The sequence below is a fragment of the Phalacrocorax carbo genome, chromosome 3, assembly GCF_963921805.1.
Source record: "Phalacrocorax carbo chromosome 3, bPhaCar2.1, whole genome shotgun sequence".
Taxonomy (NCBI): Eukaryota; Metazoa; Chordata; class Aves; order Suliformes; family Phalacrocoracidae; genus Phalacrocorax; species Phalacrocorax carbo.
This window is the reverse complement of record NC_087515.1, coordinates 41,619,984-41,642,978: the sequence shown is the minus strand read 5'-3', so window position 1 is coordinate 41,642,978 and position 22,995 is coordinate 41,619,984. Positions and strand designations below refer to the sequence as shown.

General features: G+C 41.8%; 1 protein-coding gene across 1 annotated transcript in view; it reads right to left on the bottom strand.

The window, feature by feature from the left end:
• Positions 1–22,995, bottom strand: part of VPS54 (VPS54 subunit of GARP complex) — a 51,560-nt gene that overhangs the window by 693 nt on the left and 27,872 nt on the right. The window contains exons 11-23 of the mRNA XM_064446679.1: positions 21,675–21,730; positions 19,786–19,882; positions 18,976–19,310; positions 16,970–17,099; positions 16,337–16,518; positions 15,420–15,532; positions 14,095–14,158; positions 11,881–11,986; positions 8,417–8,504; positions 6,634–6,755; positions 6,444–6,524; positions 2,980–3,087; positions 1,959–2,053 (exon numbers count right to left, since the gene is read on the bottom strand). Of these exons, the coding sequence (XP_064302749.1) occupies positions 1,959–2,053; positions 2,980–3,087; positions 6,444–6,524; positions 6,634–6,755; positions 8,417–8,504; positions 11,881–11,986; positions 14,095–14,158; positions 15,420–15,532; positions 16,337–16,518; positions 16,970–17,099; positions 18,976–19,310; positions 19,786–19,882; positions 21,675–21,730 (1,577 nt within the window). The remainder of the gene's footprint in view (positions 1–1,958; positions 2,054–2,979; positions 3,088–6,443; positions 6,525–6,633; positions 6,756–8,416; positions 8,505–11,880; positions 11,987–14,094; positions 14,159–15,419; positions 15,533–16,336; positions 16,519–16,969; positions 17,100–18,975; positions 19,311–19,785; positions 19,883–21,674; positions 21,731–22,995) is intronic.

Sequence of the window (22,995 nt, the reverse complement as noted above, 5' to 3'; positions counted from 1 at the left end):
GAATTGGGCACACAACAATAATAATCCATGTTCAAATACTATGCCTGGATTAGATGTTTTAGATATCAGTTCAAAACTCAGTGCTCTGGAGGTGGTGTATTTTACAGGAGCGGTCATATATCACATGATTACTGCTAGGTGTAAAACTAGTTCCAGGGAAGGGAGATAAAACAACAAGTTCAGAAAACTCAGCAGGAGTTGGGCATCTAAAACTTTTATTCTCTTGCTGTAATCCCAGGCTTATCTAGACTTAAGCCTCTGGTTCCATTGCAACTTAGAATATTAATTACTGCAACATTAACTTCTATGACTAAGAAGGTAAATATAAGAGCAATGGAACAGCAGAACAGCTGTAAGAGTTTATACAGCGCCAAAATCCCTCATACAGTGTTGAAACCTACCAGGGGATGACAAACATAACCATGGTGTTGCCGGTTAAGAAAGCAGCAAGATGCCAGCATAAAAGTTGTAATTTCATAGTAAAAAGTTAACCAGGATTCACAGAACTGAATTTTTACTATTATTACACAAACAGGCAGTTTAAAATAAGATGAGGATCAGAAAAACGTGTTCAAAACTAGGTCAATGAAGACTGCTGAACAGCAGCAAGGGAAATACAGGATTTGATGTTTCTCTTCTCAAAAGGCCCCAATGACATGCTCCCAGAGAGCTGTGTTCTCGATCAAGCAACTGCTGCCATGAAAGCAAGAGGCTCAGGGAACCACTGTTACTGATTCCAGCTGCAGACAGGAGACCTGTCTGACAGCAAGGACAGCTGTACTGGAAAGTAACACTGCCAGTACATCACCAGGAACATCCCCTATCAAAAAGGGATCCATTTACACTGTCCAGCCACAAGCATGAAAGAAAAAAAGGAAAGGAGCAGCACAAGGTGAGCCCAGCACACCATTCAGGGCCGCGCTAGAAACCCCGGTGCGACATGCTCGCAAATGCATGCCGGGTGCTCTCATTTCAGCTGGGGCTGCTGCAGCCCCGCACCTGTTCGGAAAGCTCGGTGGCCTACAGATACTTCAGCAAGTACCAAAGGCAACTGGATGTTATCTTGTGAAGACACCATGAGCACAGAAAACCATTTCAGAGAAACTCTTTCACAGAGTACAAGGATGGATAAGCTTAAGCAGGACAAGTAAGAACCAACTGGATGGAAACAACACTTTTCATTCCAGCAACATTTGAAATGTTTATAAATTTTCTTCTCTGGCTTCTCCAACCTAAGATGATGCTTTCTTGCATGTGGGTAGGTTGACTGAATTTCACCCCTGCTGCACTGCAAATAAACACCCCAGGTCAATAAGAACCATTATAAACCCCACCATTTTCAGGGGACAATCCAACTTTCAACAGGAGTCAGCCTGCAAGAGGCCATACGCTATCTGGGGGGTGTGAGAAGCCAGGCACAGCCAGCCACACCCTCTCCGGAGAGGAACCACTGACCTGTTTTGGTGCTGGAGGGTAGGGCTGGGACAGGAAAGGGGAAAAGCTTTGTGAGCATAATCTCCATTTCAAATGTAGTTCTGCTGTAAAAACAATTTCTGTATAGCAGCTGCCCATTGCACAGATGAAATACCATTTTTTCCTCTTTTCTTTGCTAGCGCCATGAGTCATCATCTGCATTTCAAAACTGCTTCATGAATCATGCAACGCTTGCAAATTAAACTGTGGCTACTGCTGTCACACAAAAGAAGAAAAAGCAATCCACAACCAAGGAAACCCACAGCAGGTTTCCAGTACGATGACACCCAACTCCCAATCTATTACCATGCCAACTGCATTCCTAGTTTCTGTGAAAAGGCACAAGTCATGTCCTTTACTGTAAGAAAGTTCCAAATGGGACATACTAAAACACAGAGTGTGGCTGCATTCTGCAATCGCAACTTTCCTGCAGAAGACAAAGCCTGTTTGTTTAAATTAAGCAGTAAAAAAGTGCACAAACGTACCCATTCAGAGGTCCTCCATCATTGACTACGTTTAGGTGGGCCAGCTGCCTCTTCAGATGAAGTTTGTAGCTTGCGTTAATTCTTAAAAACAACATCTAGGAGAAGCCACAGAACAAGAGTAAGGAACCATCCCTCGCTTGCATCACAGCGAGGAAGTACACTGCAAACACCTTGAATCACTAACCTTCGGTTTCATTTTTGTAATTCATGTGATTTTTCCCTTCTGCCAGTCCCTTTGCCTCCTCATCTTTCTGGCCACATACAACATGTTCAATACAGGACCGTACGCACCTTCACTTATTTGTTACATGTTGCACTTAGAGGGGACTTTGCAGCACAAATTTTTCTTCCCTGTTGCCTGGATGCATCTAGCAACATGTATTAAGGCTAGAAGATAATAAATCTCCTTCCTGTACTACAACCACTTAAGAGTCTTTTTTTCCAAAAGAAAGCGTGAAAAACAGTTCGAAGGGACCATTTAATTTAGTGCACAAGAGAAACTACAACTTCGTGTATTCAGTGAGTGGATCAGTCCTTCCTCTCCTTAGATTTACAAATCTGCAGTAGCAATAACTGCAGCAAAACACTGAAAAAAAAGCACATCTGGTATAATTTGGCTGCATAAAACATTTAGGGGCCTTCAGAAGCCACCAAGTTTGAACAGCGCTACAGAATTCCCTAAAAGGGCTGTACTTGAGCCCAAAAGCATTGCCATTTGTGCAGAATTTCAGCGCTAATTCCTAAATTGAAGAACCACCTCACCAGACATTAAAGTGCAGCTCAAAATGCTGGAATCGGTCAGTTCTTTTTCTGTGTCTCATCGTTCTCCCTGTGCATCCAAACACTTACTTCGTTTCAGACCGAGCTGTCTGCGTGACTGCTGCCAACCCCTTTACAGTACGAGTTCTCCTCAAGAAAGAATTTCCCCCCACCCCCAGATAAAGCAGAAGTCTCTCTTGTTACCAAGTTCATGTGCATTTGCAAGGGAGGTAGTCACATGAATCTCAGAAATGACATTCACCTGAGTTTGCTCCTCAGGAAGCAGATCATATATAGCTTCATGCATCTTCGCCATTTGCTTGCAGATATTCCTGAAGCATGCTGAAGGAACAGGAGCTTTCACTTCATACTGGAAATAAAAACAAAACCAGTTACTCCTTTCTGCCACCTTAAAAGAGTTTATAGAGGAGAATTTCCAACAACCCTTTGAATTCCAGATGCAGAGAGAATAATCACTGCGTGGCCTGCTAGCTGGCCCTCTCCTTCAGATTTGTGCGAGTCAATGACAGATGAGCAATTCCACCTCTGTTGAGTGTGCCCCTCAAGTACTTTGTGAGAAAAAACTACTTAAGATCACATCCATCCAAATTTCTGAAGAAATAAGGAAAGGAAAGCATAAAGAAATGGATACTCCTGAAAACTCAGTGTTGGCCATAAAAAGCAACAACAGACAACAAACAAAAAACCACCACCACACACACCCACACCCACGTCCCCCCATAATGTTGCAGAAATACCTTGGAAAACAAAGTAGAAAACATCCCTTTGCCCAGTGACTGAGATCAAGAAACAAGAAACTGGAAACTACCAGATGGCAGGAGACTTTCTACAAAGGGAACAAAATTCTGATGTCCCCACCCTGGATAGGGAAGATCTGAATGCAATTTCAGAAGCACTTTGAAAAACTGTCCCAGGAACAGTGAAGCGAGATCTTCAGTTCCTGGTGGAGAGGCCGTGCTAGCACAGGCCTGGGTTAAACACTGGTAAGGCGCCTTTGGTAGGGTGGTACTTCCCCACAGAGCCTTGCACAATTCAGTGGAAGAGCTGAATTATTGTAACTAAATTATTTACAAACACATTGGAGGAGATGCTCTCTCTTATGCTAGCCTGAATTGTGAAAGAGAACAAAGCTTGCCTGAGTGTGAGAGAAAAAAAAGAAATGGGGAGTTTTGAGAAAGTCTTTACAGAAAAGCCAAACCAATGACCTAATTTTGACAAAAGTAGCAGAAAGATCATGCTTGGTGCTCCAGGAGCCCTGCTCCCTGCATGGGACAACCACAGAGTGTACAGGATTGTGCCTCAGGACGTGAGAGTTAGGCAACAAATGATTGACAATTTACCAGCATGCTGTAAAGCCAAAGGGAACTGGCAAGCTGCAGCAATGGCTCTTGCATGACTACAGACAAATCAAACTCTTCATCGTAATGAGGGAAAAGCAACAGCACCAGAAAGAAACATGAGCTCCAGCCCTGAGAGGTGCTGGCCATTTTTATCTCCAGAGAAGGTCAACAGTGTGTAATACCATGACGGATCAGCCAAAAATTTACTGCTCTTCTGTCCAAAGAGTCACAAGACAACAAGTTCCAAGAGAAGCTAAGAACTCACACTGGACTTTTTTATTCCTTTTAAAAAACCTATGTCTTTTTCACTTGTTAATTACAGCTGTTACATACCCCTGTTCCTGTTTATTCTCCCTGCCAAAGTCAATAGATGCTGTGAGCTGCCATGCTGTTGTGAAATGCCCCACTGAGCATGCGGCCTCACCACGGTGGCACTGTGTGAAGGCAGCTCCTGTTCCACAGAGCTCCCGGGGGAAGCAGAGCCTGAAAATGCAAAGTGACTTGTCCATGTTACCCAAGTGCCAGGTTGATGTCCTTTCCACTGGACCAAACTGTTTCCTACAAAGCCGGTTTCTAGACAGTGCGATATTTGTTTTTAAAGCATGCTGGACATGCACTGCTATGAAACTTGCTTGCTTACTCCTTCAGATTCACACAGTTTAAAGCAGGTGACCACTTTATCCACAAGGTCTGAAATATTTAGACTCTCACAATAACACATAAAAACACACTGACATGGTTGCACTGGACATGCCCATTTGCAGATTTCCTGGTTTTATGTTCTTCACAGCCTTCAGTGCCAAGATTTCATTATTTCAGGAACAAGATGAGCCAAATTATAGGCTATGTTAGGAATGGAGGCAAATCAACACATGGTCTCCTTTTTCTCCTATACCCTGTGGGTTGCACTCAGTGAGCCAGGCACTCTCACTCAAGCCTTTGAGAGCTCTAAAGAACAAGAATATTCTCAGTTTGTACCTCGTGCCAGCTCACAAGAGCAGAACAGGCTGTAAGATGCAAGGACAGAGTAAGGGATGGATACTTACTAACTACCATCAAGAACAAACTGTTACTGGTTTGTTGTGGGCTAACTTGTTTAGCATCAGTAATCTAAATTCTTGCATTTGTCTCTTATTTTCAAGAGATAAAGTGACCGAAAAGCCATGCTACTTTATAGAACAGGTATTTTTCTGTGGGGGAAAGAAAAACCCTAAAAAACCCCAGCAGACCACTATTTGGATCTTTAGAAAAGGGCATAAACATGTTCTAGAAAGTGTAAGCACAACAGGGGATGGGGAATCCTAATTTAAAAGCTTTGGGTTTTTCTCCCCCTAAGTTTAGGTAACACTGAGAGCCCAAAGAAACAGATGAAAAGAGAATGCACAATATAAAATAAACAATAAAATAATAGAAACAGCAAGGAAGACAGAAATGCTGCCTGTTCTACATGCCTCACTGCAGCCCCCATCAGCCTGTCCCCAACCTGTGCTCCACCAGGGAGATTCTGTGCTTCTCATAAGCTCCTACAAGGAAGAGGTTGGCCCAGACCAAATCAATCTGGTCAGTAAAGAATTATTTTTCTCTGATGAAACAGCTTCATTTTTAAGAGCACAAGACCCAGAGCAAAACACCAAGCTTTAAAAGCTCATGTACTTCATTCATCAGATCTGTGGGCCCAGCAGGTCCCATCCCAGGGCAGTCTCTCTCAGTGTATTCCACCTCGAGATGAGTCAGAGTGACTGGATCCAGCCCAGGAGCAACCCATGCCACTGACAAGCATTCAAAAACCAAAACACACTAAGAGCACTTCATGGGACAGCTATTAGTGCTGCTACACAGCAGGAACTGCTAAGCAGAGACCTCTAGCCCCCAGGCCTGCAGCCCAATAGAACAGCCGGTCCTTCCCCTTCCAAAACTTCCTCCTCAGCAGTTTTTTGCCATTTCCTCAAGTTACATGCTCCCCACTTCCAAAGGTTGGGAAGGGCAGGAAACAGGAACAGGCTGAGCCTGACTGCAGACAAGAGCTGTCAGTGGATAAAAACTGCTGGGGCTAGGGTAGGAGAGTGCTTCAGTTTCTAAACACCAGAGCATCTGTGCCAGCCAAAGCATTTCTGTTACTGCTGAAGGTGTAAATGAACAAATTCTTTTGTGGGGGGTGAAGGCAAATGACACCTGGGTGGCAAATATTAAGATAAAACACATTCACAAGTACAGCCCAGAGCTTTGTGTTTATACACTTTAAAGAAGTCCAAACTTTCCTAATCAGGAATTGCATAAGACTCCATTTGAAACATCTAGACTGCATATACAATGAGACCTCCAACTGCAGTTTAGAGAGTGTATAATTATTTCCATAAATCATTACCTTGGATAATAGTTTGTCAAATAAGCTATCCATTATGGCAACGAGCTTTGCTGAAATTTCAGCTATGTGGTCGTGATAATCCTGTAATGGAAGAAAGCCATTTTTATTTACTATCTAATGGCACTCATTTTTCAGAGCACAGTCAAAAAGCAGAACTTTGTGTTTAATTAGGAAATGCCAAAAGAATTACCTTCATAATGTGGTCAAAATGCCTGAGCATGCTAAACTGCTTTGGCTGCAGTCGAGCTTCAAAATGAGCCCTGATAATAGGAATGTAGTGTACGATTAGCTGTAGGCAACGTGAAGAAAGGGCTGTAAATCCAGAAGCAAGAGAGGGAAAGAAAAATAACAGTTGTTACACAGGAGGAGTAATTTTGTATAGACTGTATCTCCTTTAACGTAAATAACAGATCTGACACAATCTAACATGATTTTTAAAACAACAACAACAAAAAAACAAAAACAAACAAACAAAACCAAACCACAAAAAGCCCAACCAACCAAAACAACCACCAAACAAAAAGCATTTGTTTCCACTGGGAAACCCCACCCAGCAAAGATGCCAGGCTAGTACCTGGCTATTGACAGCCAGCTTCTGTAAGATACAGGCAGGGACTAATTTTACAAGAGGCCTTAAGTGTCTACTTGACGATTTGAGCCCTGACCACACACAAACATCGGAGATCTCAAAAGACCCAACTCATCAGTTACCTAACCTTGACAGCCACATTCTCAAGACATCAATATTTCTTCTGCGGGAGGTGTACATACACACTCTGTCCTGCCCAGAGCCAGCTCCTGACTGTGGTGCTGGCAGGATTCCCAGACCTGAGCTTTTCCTGTGACCACCAGGGCCTGACCCAGCCCGACACACAGTGGTGCCAGAGTGGTCACCACATTGGTCAAGCCTTCTGGAGCAAAGACCTGACCCAGTTTTTCTTTGCTCACTTGTGCCTGCTTCAACACTATGCCCCATGGCCCCTTGGGGGGAAGCCTCTCAACCCATCCTCCTCAAGCTATTCCCTTTTTTAAAAGGGAAATGCAGAATGGTAATCAGAACACCCTGAAACATAGGAACTGCAAGTTCAAACACCTGCTTCAATCTATCAACCAAAGGCTCATAATTTCAAGAGACAGTTTAAAACCTGGGGTCTTGAGTAGTGTGTCAGACTTTTCTGTAGCATGGAACTGGGCACCTAGTTGTCCCCAGCTTTTCTGGGCAGCTAAAGCAGTCCAGGTGGGTAACTTGGGGCTGGCAATTCAGCTAAATAGCTGCACACTGAAAATGAGAAACTCTAAAGCCCAAATCATAGTTTGGATTCAGCCCACAGACACAGAGCCCTAAGTTACCTAACTGTGCCAGGACACTCAGCCACATGAAGACTAACTATTCAATTCAGAGCCATCCACAGAAATAATTTCACGCATTACTGACATGTGGTAATAGCCGCAGGAGCTGGATGTGGACACTGCGTTACAGAATACAGCACCACAGGGCAGATGGGACAGCACAGCTCAGTGAAATGCACGGGGAGACAGGGGTTTGGCTGCATTCCTCTACTTGTGTACCTCCGATCTCCAGATCTTAAGACCAAGCAGCTCCCAGGCATGCCAAAGTCACTGCTGGAAAAGTAACTACACCTTCCCACAGCCAAAACATTTTCATGGAAAACTTGCTAGCCTATATATTTGTTATATTTTCTTCATGTAAAACAGTGAAGCTTTATATTTAAAGTGATCCGGTAGACAGTAAAGGAATTTGATGGTTTTAGTGCACCCCTTAATCAGACAATTCACAAGCTTTTATACATGTTTTACCTCCTAACCAGCAAGGTCTTAACACCCTGTGTTCCATGCACGGCACCACAACACAAACATAGCTTATCATAAATGTTCAGGATTTTTTTTACATTTGTTTTTTTTTAAACAGGCAGGAGAACGAGCTTTGACATTTTAAATACAGAAATCCATACCTAGGTTTTTTGTAGTGATTGTTTTCAAACCAACAACTTGTAATGCACCAGCTCCAAGCACTAGTTGGCAACTTCTAGAGTTAAAATACTGTGAGAAAGAAAAAGATAGTGAAAATGCATGCTGACTCTTTAACAGCTACACATAACCACAGTTTAGAAATACCATCAATAGAATTTTGCAAGATTAAATAGAGTATTAAGGCCAGTACCAGAGTTTCACATACTCCTTACTACAGAGGAATCTGCAACTGTTAACTAGCAAGACAAAAGGAACTTTTTCACCACTCTCAGTAGTCACTGGCCCATAGTATTTTTTGACTCAGCTTATGCTAAAGTACTCAAGGCAGTGTTTCAGCAAAGGGAAGCGGAAATACTGTTATTAAAAAAAAAAACTGTTAGCTACTCAGTGATTCAGGGATTAATTTCTGCTTCTCTATGAGACTTTTGGGTGAGGCTTCTCTCAGTATTAAAAAGAAAAGCAGGAATTCAGACTTGCTGCAGACTAGCTACCTTCAACCTTACTTTGAAAGCCATACACAATATCAGCTTTGTACTAGAAATCTATAAAACATACTTCTCAAACCAGGACCTTGGATGGAGTGAAGGGTAAGGATCTCACTAGTTTTGCTAAGTGGAGTAGACAAGTGTAAGCTCAGAATGAAAAATATCAAAAGAACAAGTTTCTGCTCTAGCTCTAGACCTTCCCCAATGCTGATGTTAAAGAAAATATGAAAGCACTGAAACCCACTGCTGCTGAGGTGTCTGAATCTGTGTTTGTAACACTATAAAATACTGAGATTAAAAAATGATGCTCAGAAGATGTTAAGCCATGTCAAAAAACAGTTCTGTAAGAATTCCAGATATAGTGGATGACCCATGACTTGATCTTCCTAACTCAGTTCCTGGAGAAAAGAAGGTATTAAATGCACACAGGCCAGCAAAATTTCTGGGCAATAAGACAGCTCCTGTTAGCATATTCTGTCTTACTTTGGAATTCTGCTCCATCACCCAGCCTGAGACTCCAGATATTCTAGACTGCCTCGGGTGATGCAGTAAGAGATGGAAGAGCTGTTGCTGTTGTCCCCAATTCCTGCACTGAACGGAGAGCAGAAGTCCCAGGGCTCAGGTTTGAACAGAACTGTCCTGTTGACACTGGGATGGAAACTGGGAAACAAAACCTAGAGAGACCTTGCCCTTCCTCATGCACCCGAAGAAAGACTCACAAGAAATTGTGACAAAGTTGCCCTGCAGCTTGTGTCTGCAACACAGAGGATTTCCCTCACATACAGCTCCTTTTTTGGGGGGGCCACAATCCTGCTTCACAGGTCTTGCTTCACGATAATGCAAAAAGCAAACCCAAAATTTCAACCCTTCTTGAGTAAAAAGGGGAAACAATTTTTCTGGCTATTTCCTGGAGTCAGTCACAAAACTCAGGACTAGAGAGGATATTCTGTGAACACCACACACCCGCTCTGGGCTGCTAGAGTGGTGCGTCCAGGGCCAGAGAAGCAACCCAGACCTAGTGCCACAACTGAACCTGTGCTATGGGTGGCCCCTGACCTGAGAGAAGTGTAATCTGCTCTGCTCCCAGACAAAATTCAGGATCTGAAACTGTGACATTCACTTCATCTCCGCCTCCTCCTGAAAAGCAAGACCTTTTCTTATGCCTCCTCGTGGACTTCAGCAGTAGATCCACTGAGCCAAAGACAGATATATGCTACACAGCCTAAGCTCCTCTGAGGTATTTAGCTCAGGTTAACGCCAACTCATTGACTGCGCGGCAGACCATTAAAAACATGCTCTATAAAGGGTGATGGACGCTCGACTCTCTCCCCTGCCTTTTGTAGATATTACTGTTACCGGATGGCCTGTTGCAGACAAAGCAGCAAGAAGTAGCACATCTGAAACATCAAAAGAGCAATACCCCCTCCTTGTGACTGCATGGAGGAAAGCACCTCTGCATTCCAGCACCGTGGCTGCCAACCTTCTCTTGACTGCACCAGCTAAACAACTCCAGTAATTATGATTGTGGTTTTGTTCATACACAGGTGTTACTCCACTCTGGTTGCAGCCGAAGTCCAAAGTGGCCTGGAATTTCATTACCTGGGAACACTTTGCAGCTTCCATCACAATAAAGACTAGCTCTCGCTATGTTCAAAGCTTGCTAGCTCTGACAGCTATCAAACAGAGTGTAGTGACTTGCAAGGACACCCTGAGTGGCTCTTATTTTGTTCAAAGTGTAATAAATGAGCTTTTGTTTTTTGCTAGCTGCTCTTGTCATCTCTCCAGCTGATGGCACCTCCCTGCCAGATAGGAAATACAATAATGAAACTGCGTATGATATTTGAATATCAAGAATAAAACACAAATGACAGAGCTAGAACAAGATACGGTAGGGAGAGAGAAGTAACACAGAGATGCAAATCTGGACAAGTTCGAGGCATCTGCTGCTATTCTGCCTGCCTGCCTGCACAAAGGTGCTAGCGAGACTTGAGTGAAGCAGCAGCAGGAGAACGAGAGGCGAAGAGGGGCATCCCCAGTCCCAGACTGACTGATTTGCCTTGCATAGTGCTTTCAAAGTGGAAGGTTTGTGGATGAATCTGAATGACGACTGCAGGGAGGAGTGTTCCTGCATCTGGTTGTTCAGATAAGAACTACCAACAGGAAGATGATTTAAAAGTCCACCTCCTAGGGTGTGCTTCCCCTCCCCTGTCCCCCACCTCATGTAAAATATGCTTTTGGAGAGGAGACTCTGTCTTTCATCGATTATGCTTATGTTCAGAACTCTAATACCTGACATAACCTTTGTGGGCAAAGACACAAGTGAACACCTTGAAATAAATTACCTACTCGGCTTTAGAGCCTATATGACAGTTTTAAGGTGTATTCATGTGCTCCATTTATTATTGTTTACTTATCTGTGCTTTACCAGCTCTCCTATTCTCTAGTGAGAAATAAATGACAAAAAGGTCTTGGTCTTTCATCATTGTTACATTTTACAAGAGAAGCTTCATCCCATGTTATTTTTCACGCTTTTACTGACTATACCCTTACTGGCTATACCTCTACTGACTTGTAAAAACCAAGGGACTCATTTCCTTCCTGAATATATCTATACCTGTGTGGCATCTGGTATCAAATTGCTTTTTCTTCAGCAGCATTAATTCTACTCCCATCCTGAAGGTCAGGCAGCTGTGACAAACACTACTAGATGAGATTTCCAATATTCCAGGTGAACAAGGGGAAAGACAGCCTTCCTGAAGTTAATTCACACAAAAATTTGCATCTTTAATGCCCTTAGGTTAAAAGGCTACCATACGGCACAGTAGCAAATGCAATGAGTTCTAGACAATTTATATCATTTATATGAAATCATAAAAGCACATTAAAAATTACAGAGAGTAAGACACGTTCTCCGTCCTGAGTATCCCTGATTAGCACAGGCAGTACATTTGGAGCCATACCTTCAGTAAATCAGACAGGCGGGTAAGCATGTCAGTGGTGATGGAAGGAATGTTATCCACACACTGGCAGTACTCAAGGATTATTCTTATTAACAGCAATACTGTCCTACAAGAGAGGAAACAGCCAGATATGTCATCTCTGTGCACAGAAGATGTTGAAAAAAAAAAAATCAAGCACAGGCCATTCTTGTTGATAGAAAGCTACCTAATGCTTGAGTTTGCAGCATTAAATAAACCTACTAACTGATCTGAAATAGAAGTAAAACATAAAAGAATATATACATAAAGATGGTTATAAAGAATATCCATGCCTCAGGGTGGCACATGGAAAAAGTACTTAATATATAAGAGTTCATCTAAGGTTCACTGGTATAACTTTTTAATCTCAAAAAAAGTAGAAGTCTCTATGTAGATGTTGGCAGGGGACAAAAAACCCAAAGCTCCTTTCTTATACGACTCTATCATTCTGGCCAACTTTGAGCAAGTATAAAAATCTGCAGAATGCAGACAACAACCACCATTGAAAAGGATGTAATGAATGCTAAGGAATAACAAACAGAAAAGGCAAATATTAAAATATGCTCAACACCTGTAATTTCCCCTGAATTCAGCAGGCGCTAGAGAACTGGGGAGCTACTGGATGGGCAGCTCCCCAAAGAGCAGGTACACTCCTTTGAATTCAGATACACAGAAGGCAGGAAAACTAAGGCAAAATCAAATGTTCAGTGTAGGTATTCTAACACTTCAAAAAGTTAAATCTCTTTCTTCCATTAGGTAGTAGGGTGCAGAAAGTTGATGAACAATCAACTGAAAATAAATACCTTGAGAATTTTTTGGGTACATCTAAGCTTTTTTTTGCGAATGCATTTTACTTGATTAAACACAATGAAACTGTATGTAGAAGTGTGTAGAACCAAAACAAGTATTTGCACCAACATGAAGCTGACAATTGCTTCACAGAGCTAAATATAACAAGTTTCAAATGAACAGAGATGGGTTATCAAACACATCATCTATTAAGTAAATTTTATCCTTTAAAGCATGTTCAAATGCTCCTACTTGACCTGAAATGCTTTTTTTGCAGTGATATCAGTTGGCTGGCACGGAAGTTCTGAGCCATCAGCTTCTGTTTCTAATTGAACAATGACGTATCATTATGAAGCAACTAATAAAATGACAGCTGGTCAAAGACATTATGTAAATCAGAACTTTTAAGTTTGGGGTAAATTGATGTTAGGACTCTAGGGAGTGAGATCTTCCAGGTTTTACTCCCTCCACAAAAACACTCCCATGCATATTTAATGCCTACGCCTCACAGTCTTTCAAAACGCAGCATGCTTTTAAATTAAAGAAGTATGTGAGTACCATGTATTTTAAAATGTCTTTGATATAACCAGCTTCAAGAAGCTACTTTCCAACCCAAAGCAGTCGGGATACCAAGAAATAGCGTATGCAGTTTCTGAGATAACTCGTATCTTATTCCTTATTCTGAATAAGATAAGCAATCATCCAGTAGTAGACTTGGGGATTTTGGGATTGTGCAGCCTGGAGAAGAGAAGGCTCCCGGGAGACCTTATTGCAGCCTTTCAGTACTTGAAGGGGCCTTATAAGAAAGATGGGGACAGACTTTTTAGCAGGGCCTGTTGCGATAGGACAAGGGATAGTGGTTTTAAACTAAAAGAGGATAGATTTAGGGTGGTGAAACACTGGAACAGGTTGCCCAGAGAGGTGGTAGATGCCCCATCCCTGGAAACATTCAGTGTCAGGTTGGACAGGGCTCTGAGCAACCTGATCTAGCTGAAGATGTCCCTGCTCACTGCAGGGGGGTTGTATGAGGTGACCTCTAAAGGTTCCTTCCAACCAAAACTATTCTATGATTTTGCCAGAAATAATCTATATTGCATGAAATAACAAGTGTGCTCTGAAGACAAACCTGTATTTTCATGACTAGGTTTTCATGAAATAATTGGGAAAAAAATCATATTCAAATGAAACCATAAATTTCAGCCTAGTCATTCAGAGAAGAAACAGCATTTTAACATATGGAAGAGCTTGTAATGCTTTATAACTGTTGAGGAACTAAAGAGAAACTGGTCCGTGGAAGGAGAGAGGTTTTTTTATTTACATAAGACTGCTAGAGCTGTTAGTATTCATCACAGTTCTACTCAAAAGTTCTTGCCAACTAATCCACTGCTAAGAGAGAGTGCATCTTACCCAACTGTTGCATATTTTTGTCCTTCAACAATAAGGAATTCAGTTGGCTTTCTTTCTTCAGTAGCTAGGCATTTTAACAAGAAAGGAAAAGGGATGAGTTGAACTAAAAACAAGTAGTTTCTAAAAATTTAATGTTCACTTCCTAGGCTTGAAAAAACCACAATCAATCTTTGGTGCACTGCTCTCTCTTACAATATTTATTATACAGTTGGCTACGCACCATAACATTACAACCCATAAAGTTACTTTATTATCTGCTGCGGTTTTACATCAAAAATCCCCAAAAGTCCCATAATCATAGACTTAGAAACTTCAAATACAACAGGTTACGAATAGAAGTAGAAAAGCAGAAAAAGTCACTAGGTTTTCTACTAGACAGTCTCAAATTATTTGCTGCGTATATTAATATTTTAGCTCCAAACCACATCTTCCTCAGGCTTCACAGTAGAACCTTACCGATGCAGTTTTTCATGGTGCACTTGATGCCACCAGTTTCCTATCTTCTTGAAGGAAGCTACAAGAGCTTATTTTAAGACCAATGGTTGATGAGCGTATTGTGGTGTCATGTTCCATAATTGGAGTGATTATTGCCTAACGTATTCTCTGTATCTGCTACATTCCTTTTGAGTGGGTGGGGTTTCTCCACCATGACACTACGTCTATTGCCATTTCCTTCCCCTCTAAGTAGGTTTTCTTCCTTTGTGGCTGTTCACACACATTCATCGCTGCAATACTGGATGAGTATCCCCACACACCACAAATTCCCATTCTGCACACAGGGATATGGGGCACAAGGAGGAAAAAAGTGACTTTTCTCAGGTCAAATGAGGTTTCTGTGGCAAGGTAAATAATTCAATGTACATGAATTTTCACTTCAATGCGCAGCCACATAGCATACTGCCTTTCATTTGAAAACCTGGCAGATGAAGTAGCGGGACAAAGCAAGCTTTGTTTAACATGCGGGCTGAACACACACATGCTCCTCAGTCCCTTGCAACACTTGGTGGTGGTATGTTCTGGGGAAAGACTGGATTTGTGCAAAAACTGTAAGCCTCTGCACTGGGAATACTTGTATAAAAAATTAGCTCACTCCCTGTGCTAACACTTAAATGGATTTTCAAAAAATAAGTAAATGATCTTTTAAGGTCAGCACAAGAAGTTTCAACACCAGTAACAGAAAAAGAGGTATCAACTTCCTTCTGATCCCCCCAGAAGAGAGCGAGCAAACACAGATCAGAAGTGACATTGTAACATGTCCATCAACATTCAATAGCAGCATTTGCTGATAATAAATTAAGTTAACAGTAGGACTGAAAGATACACACCTGCTGGTTTTTTTTCAGGGAGAGAAATTCTGCCATCTGACACTGAATCGACAAGATCCTGAAACTCAGCAGGAACTTCAGCTTGCTTCCAGCGCTCATTGTCCAAAAGTAGGCTAGTTATAAACACAAAAGAGAGGAGGCTGAAAAAATTAAATGCTTTTTCTTGATTCTTCTCCTGCCTGTAATGCTGTGGAATCAAAGCTACGGTAATTTTAAAAAAGCTGGTGGCCCAAAATGTTATATTATTTATCTTCACTAGAAAGAGGTGCCCAGCAATTGGCAGTAGCAAAACAGAAGAACACCGTGTTGCCCTAGAGATCTCACAATTGGTTTGTTCAATCTATCACAGAGGAAAAAGACTACACTAGACAATAAAGATCCTTACGAGATCACTGCCACTGAAGTAATGGGTAAATACTGGAATTTTAAGAGCTTTTGATGGATGAGAGCAAAAAGACTTGATGTATGTTACTGGGAAGGCTGTTCCCCAAGCAGTTGATTGGGTTTTTTGTAATTATTGTTTTTGTTGGAGGCTTTTTAGGTTGGGTGGGGGATTGACTTGTTTGTTTTTAAAAACAAACAAACAAAACAGCTGGAAGTGAATTATCCTGAAGTTACTTAAGCCCTGAGTCAGAGCAACCCTGCCCTTCAATGTCAGTCTTGAGTATTTCCTGTAGCTATTACTGTCCTCATTTAGGTAACTGCAGAGCAATCCAGTTTGAAGAAATTAAGTTATGAAAACAGTAAAAGTCTAAACCAATTGAAAATAATTGGGTTTTAACACAGTTTTTTGACCCCCTGTTCTTAAGTACAACTGGCTTACTAGTGTTCTAAGCAACAAAAGATTTGTGTTTGTCTGGCATATGACTGATAAAATTATTCAGGTAAGAACACAAAGATCTTCTACCCGGAGATACCTTAGTTTTGTCTTCCTCTCCTCATGGAATCTATTCACAAATCTATTGGCTTGACTCTGAAGTGCTCCTCGCAAGGACATACTCTTTCTGCCACAGATCTGCTCGGTATCTAAGATAAAGCTTTCCATCAAGTGAGAAAGAGCAACAAACTCGTTGGAATTCAGCTTCTCTAAGAAGCCATCCTATATGCAAAGAAAACCATTGTAAGGTGACGTAACACCACAAAAATTCAGAGATGTTAAAAAAAATAACTAGCCAGCATGTCTGAGGGCTACTAATATTTTAAGAGGCACATTATTTAACCCTACATGAGACAGAGAAAGCAGACTGCAGTACAAGCAGCTACCTTGTTATAGATATGCATTCTCTGCATGGAGGTTCAAAGACAGCAAGTCAGGACATTAAAAAGGAAAAAAAAAAAAGTAGCAGAAACCCACATTGCCTTACAATGACATGATACGTTAGTACTTGTGTGCTCTGGGCGTTAACATCAAGTGCCTGTGGCAGCAAGAACAGTTACTTAATTTCAGTTGAGAATGCCATTTCAGAACTCTCCCTCGTTAAACCAGTAACCTGAGAGTAAATTCTCATTATGGATGAGACAGCGACAGCAGTCTGACCCAAGCTCCTTACCTTTGCTCTTGCCATGAGGAACTTGACTGAACGATCATGGCAGATATCAGAGGCATTATAAAGTAACTCTTGAATATTGTTTGCCAGCCTGACCAGCTCCAGGTCAGTCAGCTTCATGTCATCACTGATCCTACAAATGACAGAATCAGTTTGTTGAGCATCAATTTATAAAAAAATCAGTATTTCTGCTCACAGGTTGAAGGAGGAAAGAGCCTTGCAGTAACTGTCAAATGTAGACAGTCAATCACCAAAGTCACTTTGTACAGATGGGATCTTCTAAGCTGCTGTCAATGTCATGTCAGTCCCTGTAACAAGGCAATGCACAACTGCACATCCTTATATTTTGTTTTAAGTCCACATTCTAATTGCTATTAATGGTCTTAGAGAAAACACAATATAGCCATTACTAATACAATAAATATTAATATTTACTGAGCTAAGATTTACCCAGTTCCTGTAACACTTGAGCATCACAAGCGTATGACAGTAAAACACAGCTTTTTTTCTTCCAACGCAAGTGTAAAGCCTAAAATAGATACTTTGCGCTACCTGCCACCTCAATCTATAGGCTGTCATTCTATTAGCTCTTTAGAATTCAGGCTCCTAAGTTGGTGCTTTTTAAAACCTTTTGTGATTTGTCTCTGTTTTGCAGCTAGCCCGTAACACAGCTCTGCCATTCATGTAATTAGTTAAGATAACAATGTCTTGGTCCAGTGTGGCTGCTCAAGGAACAGTATGAGAGGAGAGAGAAAACCTGGGATGCTACAGAGCAGCAACTGGGCTAGCATTGCTGTAGCTATGTAATTTTATTAGCCTGCTCCAAACACAGAGTAGAGATGCAAAGAAAACCAGAAGAGGGATGAAGCAAGTTCATTTTAGAACAAAATTATGCAACCAGCCTTGGGAACAACTTTATTGCTCGAGATCTCTAGCTGGGTGGTATGTTTTTAGCAAAATTGGCAAAGGGCTCCAGACCAGTTCAGATCCTGCTCCCTTCTACTTCCATGCTCCTCACTGTAACCCTGGACTCCTCTTCACATTGCATTTCTCTTCCACCATACGATGGATGTTTGGACATACAGAGGCCTGAATTTGTTTTATGCACAGCATATTTATTTTACGTCTATCTCCTTCAGCCAGCATAGTGATCTGATAGGGGGAAGGTCTCTATCAAAACCGACAGTTGCTTTAACACACAAGTATAGACGTTTGAGTACCAACTGGCTAGAGCACGCAGGCCACTGGGTTTATTTCAGCAGGGTAACAAAGTGGTATTTCAATTTTGCTTCATAGAGCTCTGTATCCAGACATGCTGGCTTTTGAAGTGGCTCATGCCCGTGTCCCATACACACTATGCTTTTTTTTTTTTAAAAAAAAAAAGGTAGCTCTGACTTCCAGCCATAGATAAGGTATGCATAAAAGGATGCCAAAAATGTTACAACTCTGGAGTCTGGTGCACCACAGAGCAGCACTGCCTATGTTACCAAAGCACTGAGATGGATTTATTTAACCATGCGAGTCAAATAGTTAAGAGTGAAAAACTGATTTTTTTTCTCTAGAATTTATCAAAGTGTATTCCATGAAGGCAGCTTTAAAAAAAAAAAAGCCATAGGGAACAGAGATGCTTCTGCCTACTAAAGGCACAACAAACAATCTGTCTTTCACATAGGCTAGACTTGCATCTCTCCTGCTCTCTACAGAAGCAGGCTCCCCAGCAGAAGAGATGGAGAAAGGGTCCGTTTCTGTAAGTGGTGACATAATCAGTACCCATACCACCACACACAGAGGTGGGAGCAAGGCAAATAAATGAAACAAAGGTGAGCTGGGGACAGGAGACTGATAGCAGTCTCTATGGGCAACGGTGGAGAGCCATTCCACCTCACTGACCTAGAAAAGCACATGCCTCCAAAGTAATTTTTCTACTGTAGCATCAGAATCAACCACCTTCGCATAACACCTTGTTTCTGACATGCTGCAAAGTTGAGACAGGCAGCACATTTACTTACATCATCTCTACTCCCCCTGGAGTAACAGAAGATGCTTGCTCTTTGCTGGATGAGGAATCGGTAGTGCACTCTGGTTCAGAAACTGAATCACTGCTACAGGGCTCACTGTTTGGGGAAGTGTTCCTTTGAGAGGTAGTGTCAGCTGCTACAGGCGGGAGGTCCCCTTCGCCGAATGCATCACTTATAAACATGCCTTCATGAGTCAGGTAAGCCACTTCTGTGTCCACCGTGCTGTCTTTAGCAGAGCTCTTTTGTAAGGTGTCCTCCAGGTCTCTGGTTTTTTGGTTCTTGTCTAGAACCAAGAAAACCACGCTACGGATAGTATTTAATGTTGCCTGGAATCAAATATAACTTTTATTACAAAAAAACCAAAACCCTCTGCCACAGGCTTGCACTACAGATTTTCTTTCACCCACAAAATTAAACTAAATCCCGGCTTTATTTTCAATTGTGTAATTAGCATTCGGAGGCAGACTCGTCTGTCTTTGACAGTAACCAATATCAGACATTTCTAAGAATGCTGAAAGAAAGCTCATTTGGAGCAATCTAACATGTACAAAAGTTCTGTCCTAATCCCTAGCAGCCTGAAATGGATGTAATCACGCAATGAGAGGTATTATCTCCTTCCCACTGCTCTCTTTGTTAGCAATGAACATTTTTGCCCTGGATGCCAATATTCACATATCCTTCTTTCAATCAGAAGTTTGAATTCTATAATCAAAACCAATACCTTAAGACTTCAAATGGAAAGTAACTTCATTCCATTTCATGTCTGAACTATGTGAAGCTCTTGGTAAATGAATGTCTTACCTTTATTCTCTTGAGGAAGATGGTAAGCTTAGAAAAAATATTCTTCAGTAAATCAAACCACTGAGGAAAATTCATCATCCTCATCTGGTCTGCAAGCCTAAAAAAAGCAGAGCAGATGTTTACAGCAGATGTTTACTGGCCATGATGCCTACTGGCACATAAAGAAAAAACCCCATGCTTTAAATGGAATTGTAAATATACGGAACACTGCGTAGACTTTTATCTGGCAAGACAACAGACATCACCTGAAAAACAGTCATGATCAATACAATGTATGCAAGTGGAATGGAGAAGGAGGTGTATAAAAATAGATCATATTAAAAAAAATCAAAATGTCACAAGTTTCCATTTAGTTTTTCCAGGGCATAATGTTCTTTTCCCCAGGGTAAGTATACGATACCAGCAAGGAAAGGGGGTTAGTAACTTTTTCACACATTATGTGAAAGAAATGAGATTACAAAAAAAATAATTTGCAAGTGTTACAAAAGCCATGCTGTTAAGCCCATATTCTTGCATTGCAGTGAGACCACTTCTGCTATTAAAGTGCAAGTCAGCTATTTGTGGCAAAAAGCAGAAAAGTCATTGACAGAACAAAAGTTAAACCCTGCAATACACATCTAGGACCCAACTGCAGAACAGTAAACACTGGAGAATGGCGAACAATACCCAACGTTTAAACATGAGCCTGTGTCCAGTCTTCTCCCAGTCTGGGTGTGAATCTCATGCAGATTCTGCCGCTCACTTTGCTTTATCAGCTGGTCTGGTTTTATTATCTTGGGGTAACCCTTTACTGACCCAAACGAATCACAGAGCTACAGAAACACAGATGCTGGCAGAGGGGCTTCTGGAGCTGGGACCTCTGGAGGTGCCTTGTCCAATGCCTGCTCAATGCAGGTCCAACTGGATTGGGTTGCTTGGGGCCCTGCCCAGTCAAAGCTTGAATATGTCCCAGGACGGAGATCCCACAGCCTCTCAGGGCCGCTGTTCCCAAGTTTGCCCATCCTTATAGGGAACACATTTTTCCTAAGATTCAACTAGTGTTTCTCAGCTTCCACCTTATGCCCATTGCCCCTCGTCCTTCCCCTGCACACCTCTGAGAGGAGCCTGGCTCTGTCTACAGCTCCACTATAACCCTCCCATGGGGTAGCTGTGGGCAGTTCTCCCCTCACTGGCGGGGGACCCAGCTCCCTTGACTGCTCCTCCTACACTCCATGCTTCAGCCCCCAACCAGCCCAGTGGCTTCCACTGGATCTCAATGTCGTCTTGTTCCTCAACCTGCTGGCCATGCTAACACGGCCCAGGCTGTGGCTGCAAGGACACACTGCTGGTCCATGGCCGATTAGTTCTCCATGGACCCACTGGTCCTGCCTGGCAAAGCTGCTTTGAACCAGCCAGCTGCTGCCTCTCCTCTTGCAAACGGTTGCTCCTTCCAAGACACAGAACTTGACATTTGCTTTTGTTGGGCTTTATAATGCTCCTGCCCACCCATTTCTTGGGTCTGAAGTTGTCTGATCACCTCTCTGGATAGCTCCTATTCTCATTCATGTGGGACGTACCAGATTATAACTACTTGAAAGCATTTCCTGTTGTCAAGAGATCTATGCCTAAATACAGTAGTTTATACTTCATGCATTGAGATGCACAGAATTTCAGTTTTTATTTTAAAGCTAAGTTTAATTTTAGGTAACATTAGAATATGAGCAAAAAGGGGAATATGCAACACACAGATGCAGACAAAAGCAGAGGCTTAAGGTGAAACAGAAGGATAATTCTTAATTACAGGGAAATTTAAGCACAAATTAGAATGGTAAATTTATCTATGCTAAAAAATGTCCATCTCCTATCCCCACCCACTGCCACCACAAAAAAAAATCCAGCTGTATACTTACTTAACAACCACTTCTGTATCTATTTCTTCTATCTGCGATACCGTATTAACCACACACTGTCAAATTTAAAGGGGAAAAAACAAAACAAGATCTTAGCTTCCTTCTAACCGCTGCCAGGTTTCATAGCACACACAATAATCCTCAAGTTAAATCAGAAAAAGTAAAACAAAGGAAATACATTATTTGTTTAACAACTTGTTTCTCTAAAAACAAATAAACCAAAATCCTAAAAGAACCCCTCCCAAACATCTGTTTACAAAATACAGATGACCAAAATGTTCCCAACTTGTACTAAGCTCTGGAGGGCACACTGGCTCCATCTCAAAGGGACCTGAGCATGGTTCTGAGCACAGATGTTAAGCACCATTTAAAAAATGTCTCTCAGGTCAGGTACTTAAGAATAAAAGCCTTATTCTTCCCCTTTCCAAAGTGACCGACTTTGAAAAATGTTGGTTGACTTCCTTTTCAACCTCAAATACAGGGCTTAGAACCTAACCTAAATGGAAAGGAACAACACCAGGGAAGCATGGAAGCACATACCTACAGTCCTGTGCTTTCAACTGTTAAGGCAGACCCAGTTTCATGCACACATCGTGTTTGCTGTCTGTCCTCTTCACCTCCAGGGCACTGCCTGCCTCTATCCCTAGATTCCTCCACATCTTTATTGCTATGCTGTGGCCTTTCCTCAAAGGATATTTGCTCTTCAACCGGTACATACAAAACTGGCCAGTTTCTTTAAGTCTCCAGAACAACTGATTTTCATTCCAAACATATCTATTGTTTTACAGCAGTTTGTTCACTGATCTCTTTCCACACTACTTGTAAGCCCTAGGTACAAGTCAACTCCATTTAGACTGAATTAGGGGTTTTCTCCCAAATGTCGATCAATAACCTGACCAAATGAGTCAGTAGTGTATGAACTCATCTTGCCTTTAACTGAATAAGTACAATCCAAATGGTGACTGATGGCCGCCATATCAAGCTACATGGATTTTACCCGCATTTTGAATAAGGTGGTCGGTACAGAAGCTTCTTAAAAGCAGACCTTGTTCTTGAACTATGCAGTGTGTTCAGTGCTTACAACCCTCTGCTTTTTCACCTGCCTGGCAATAAAGAGCTACTAAAGTACTAACCAAAACCGCCCAGCAATGAATTTGGACAGGAAGCACATTTGAGACGTGGGAAAGAAATAGTTTCCTTTATTAAGGAAAAATATGTCCAAGAGTTGAGACAATAGGCCACAATGCAAATGTGTTGCGCAAACCACTTAGAAATATACCAATCCTGTCTATTTTCATTATTCAGTAGAAACTTACACTGG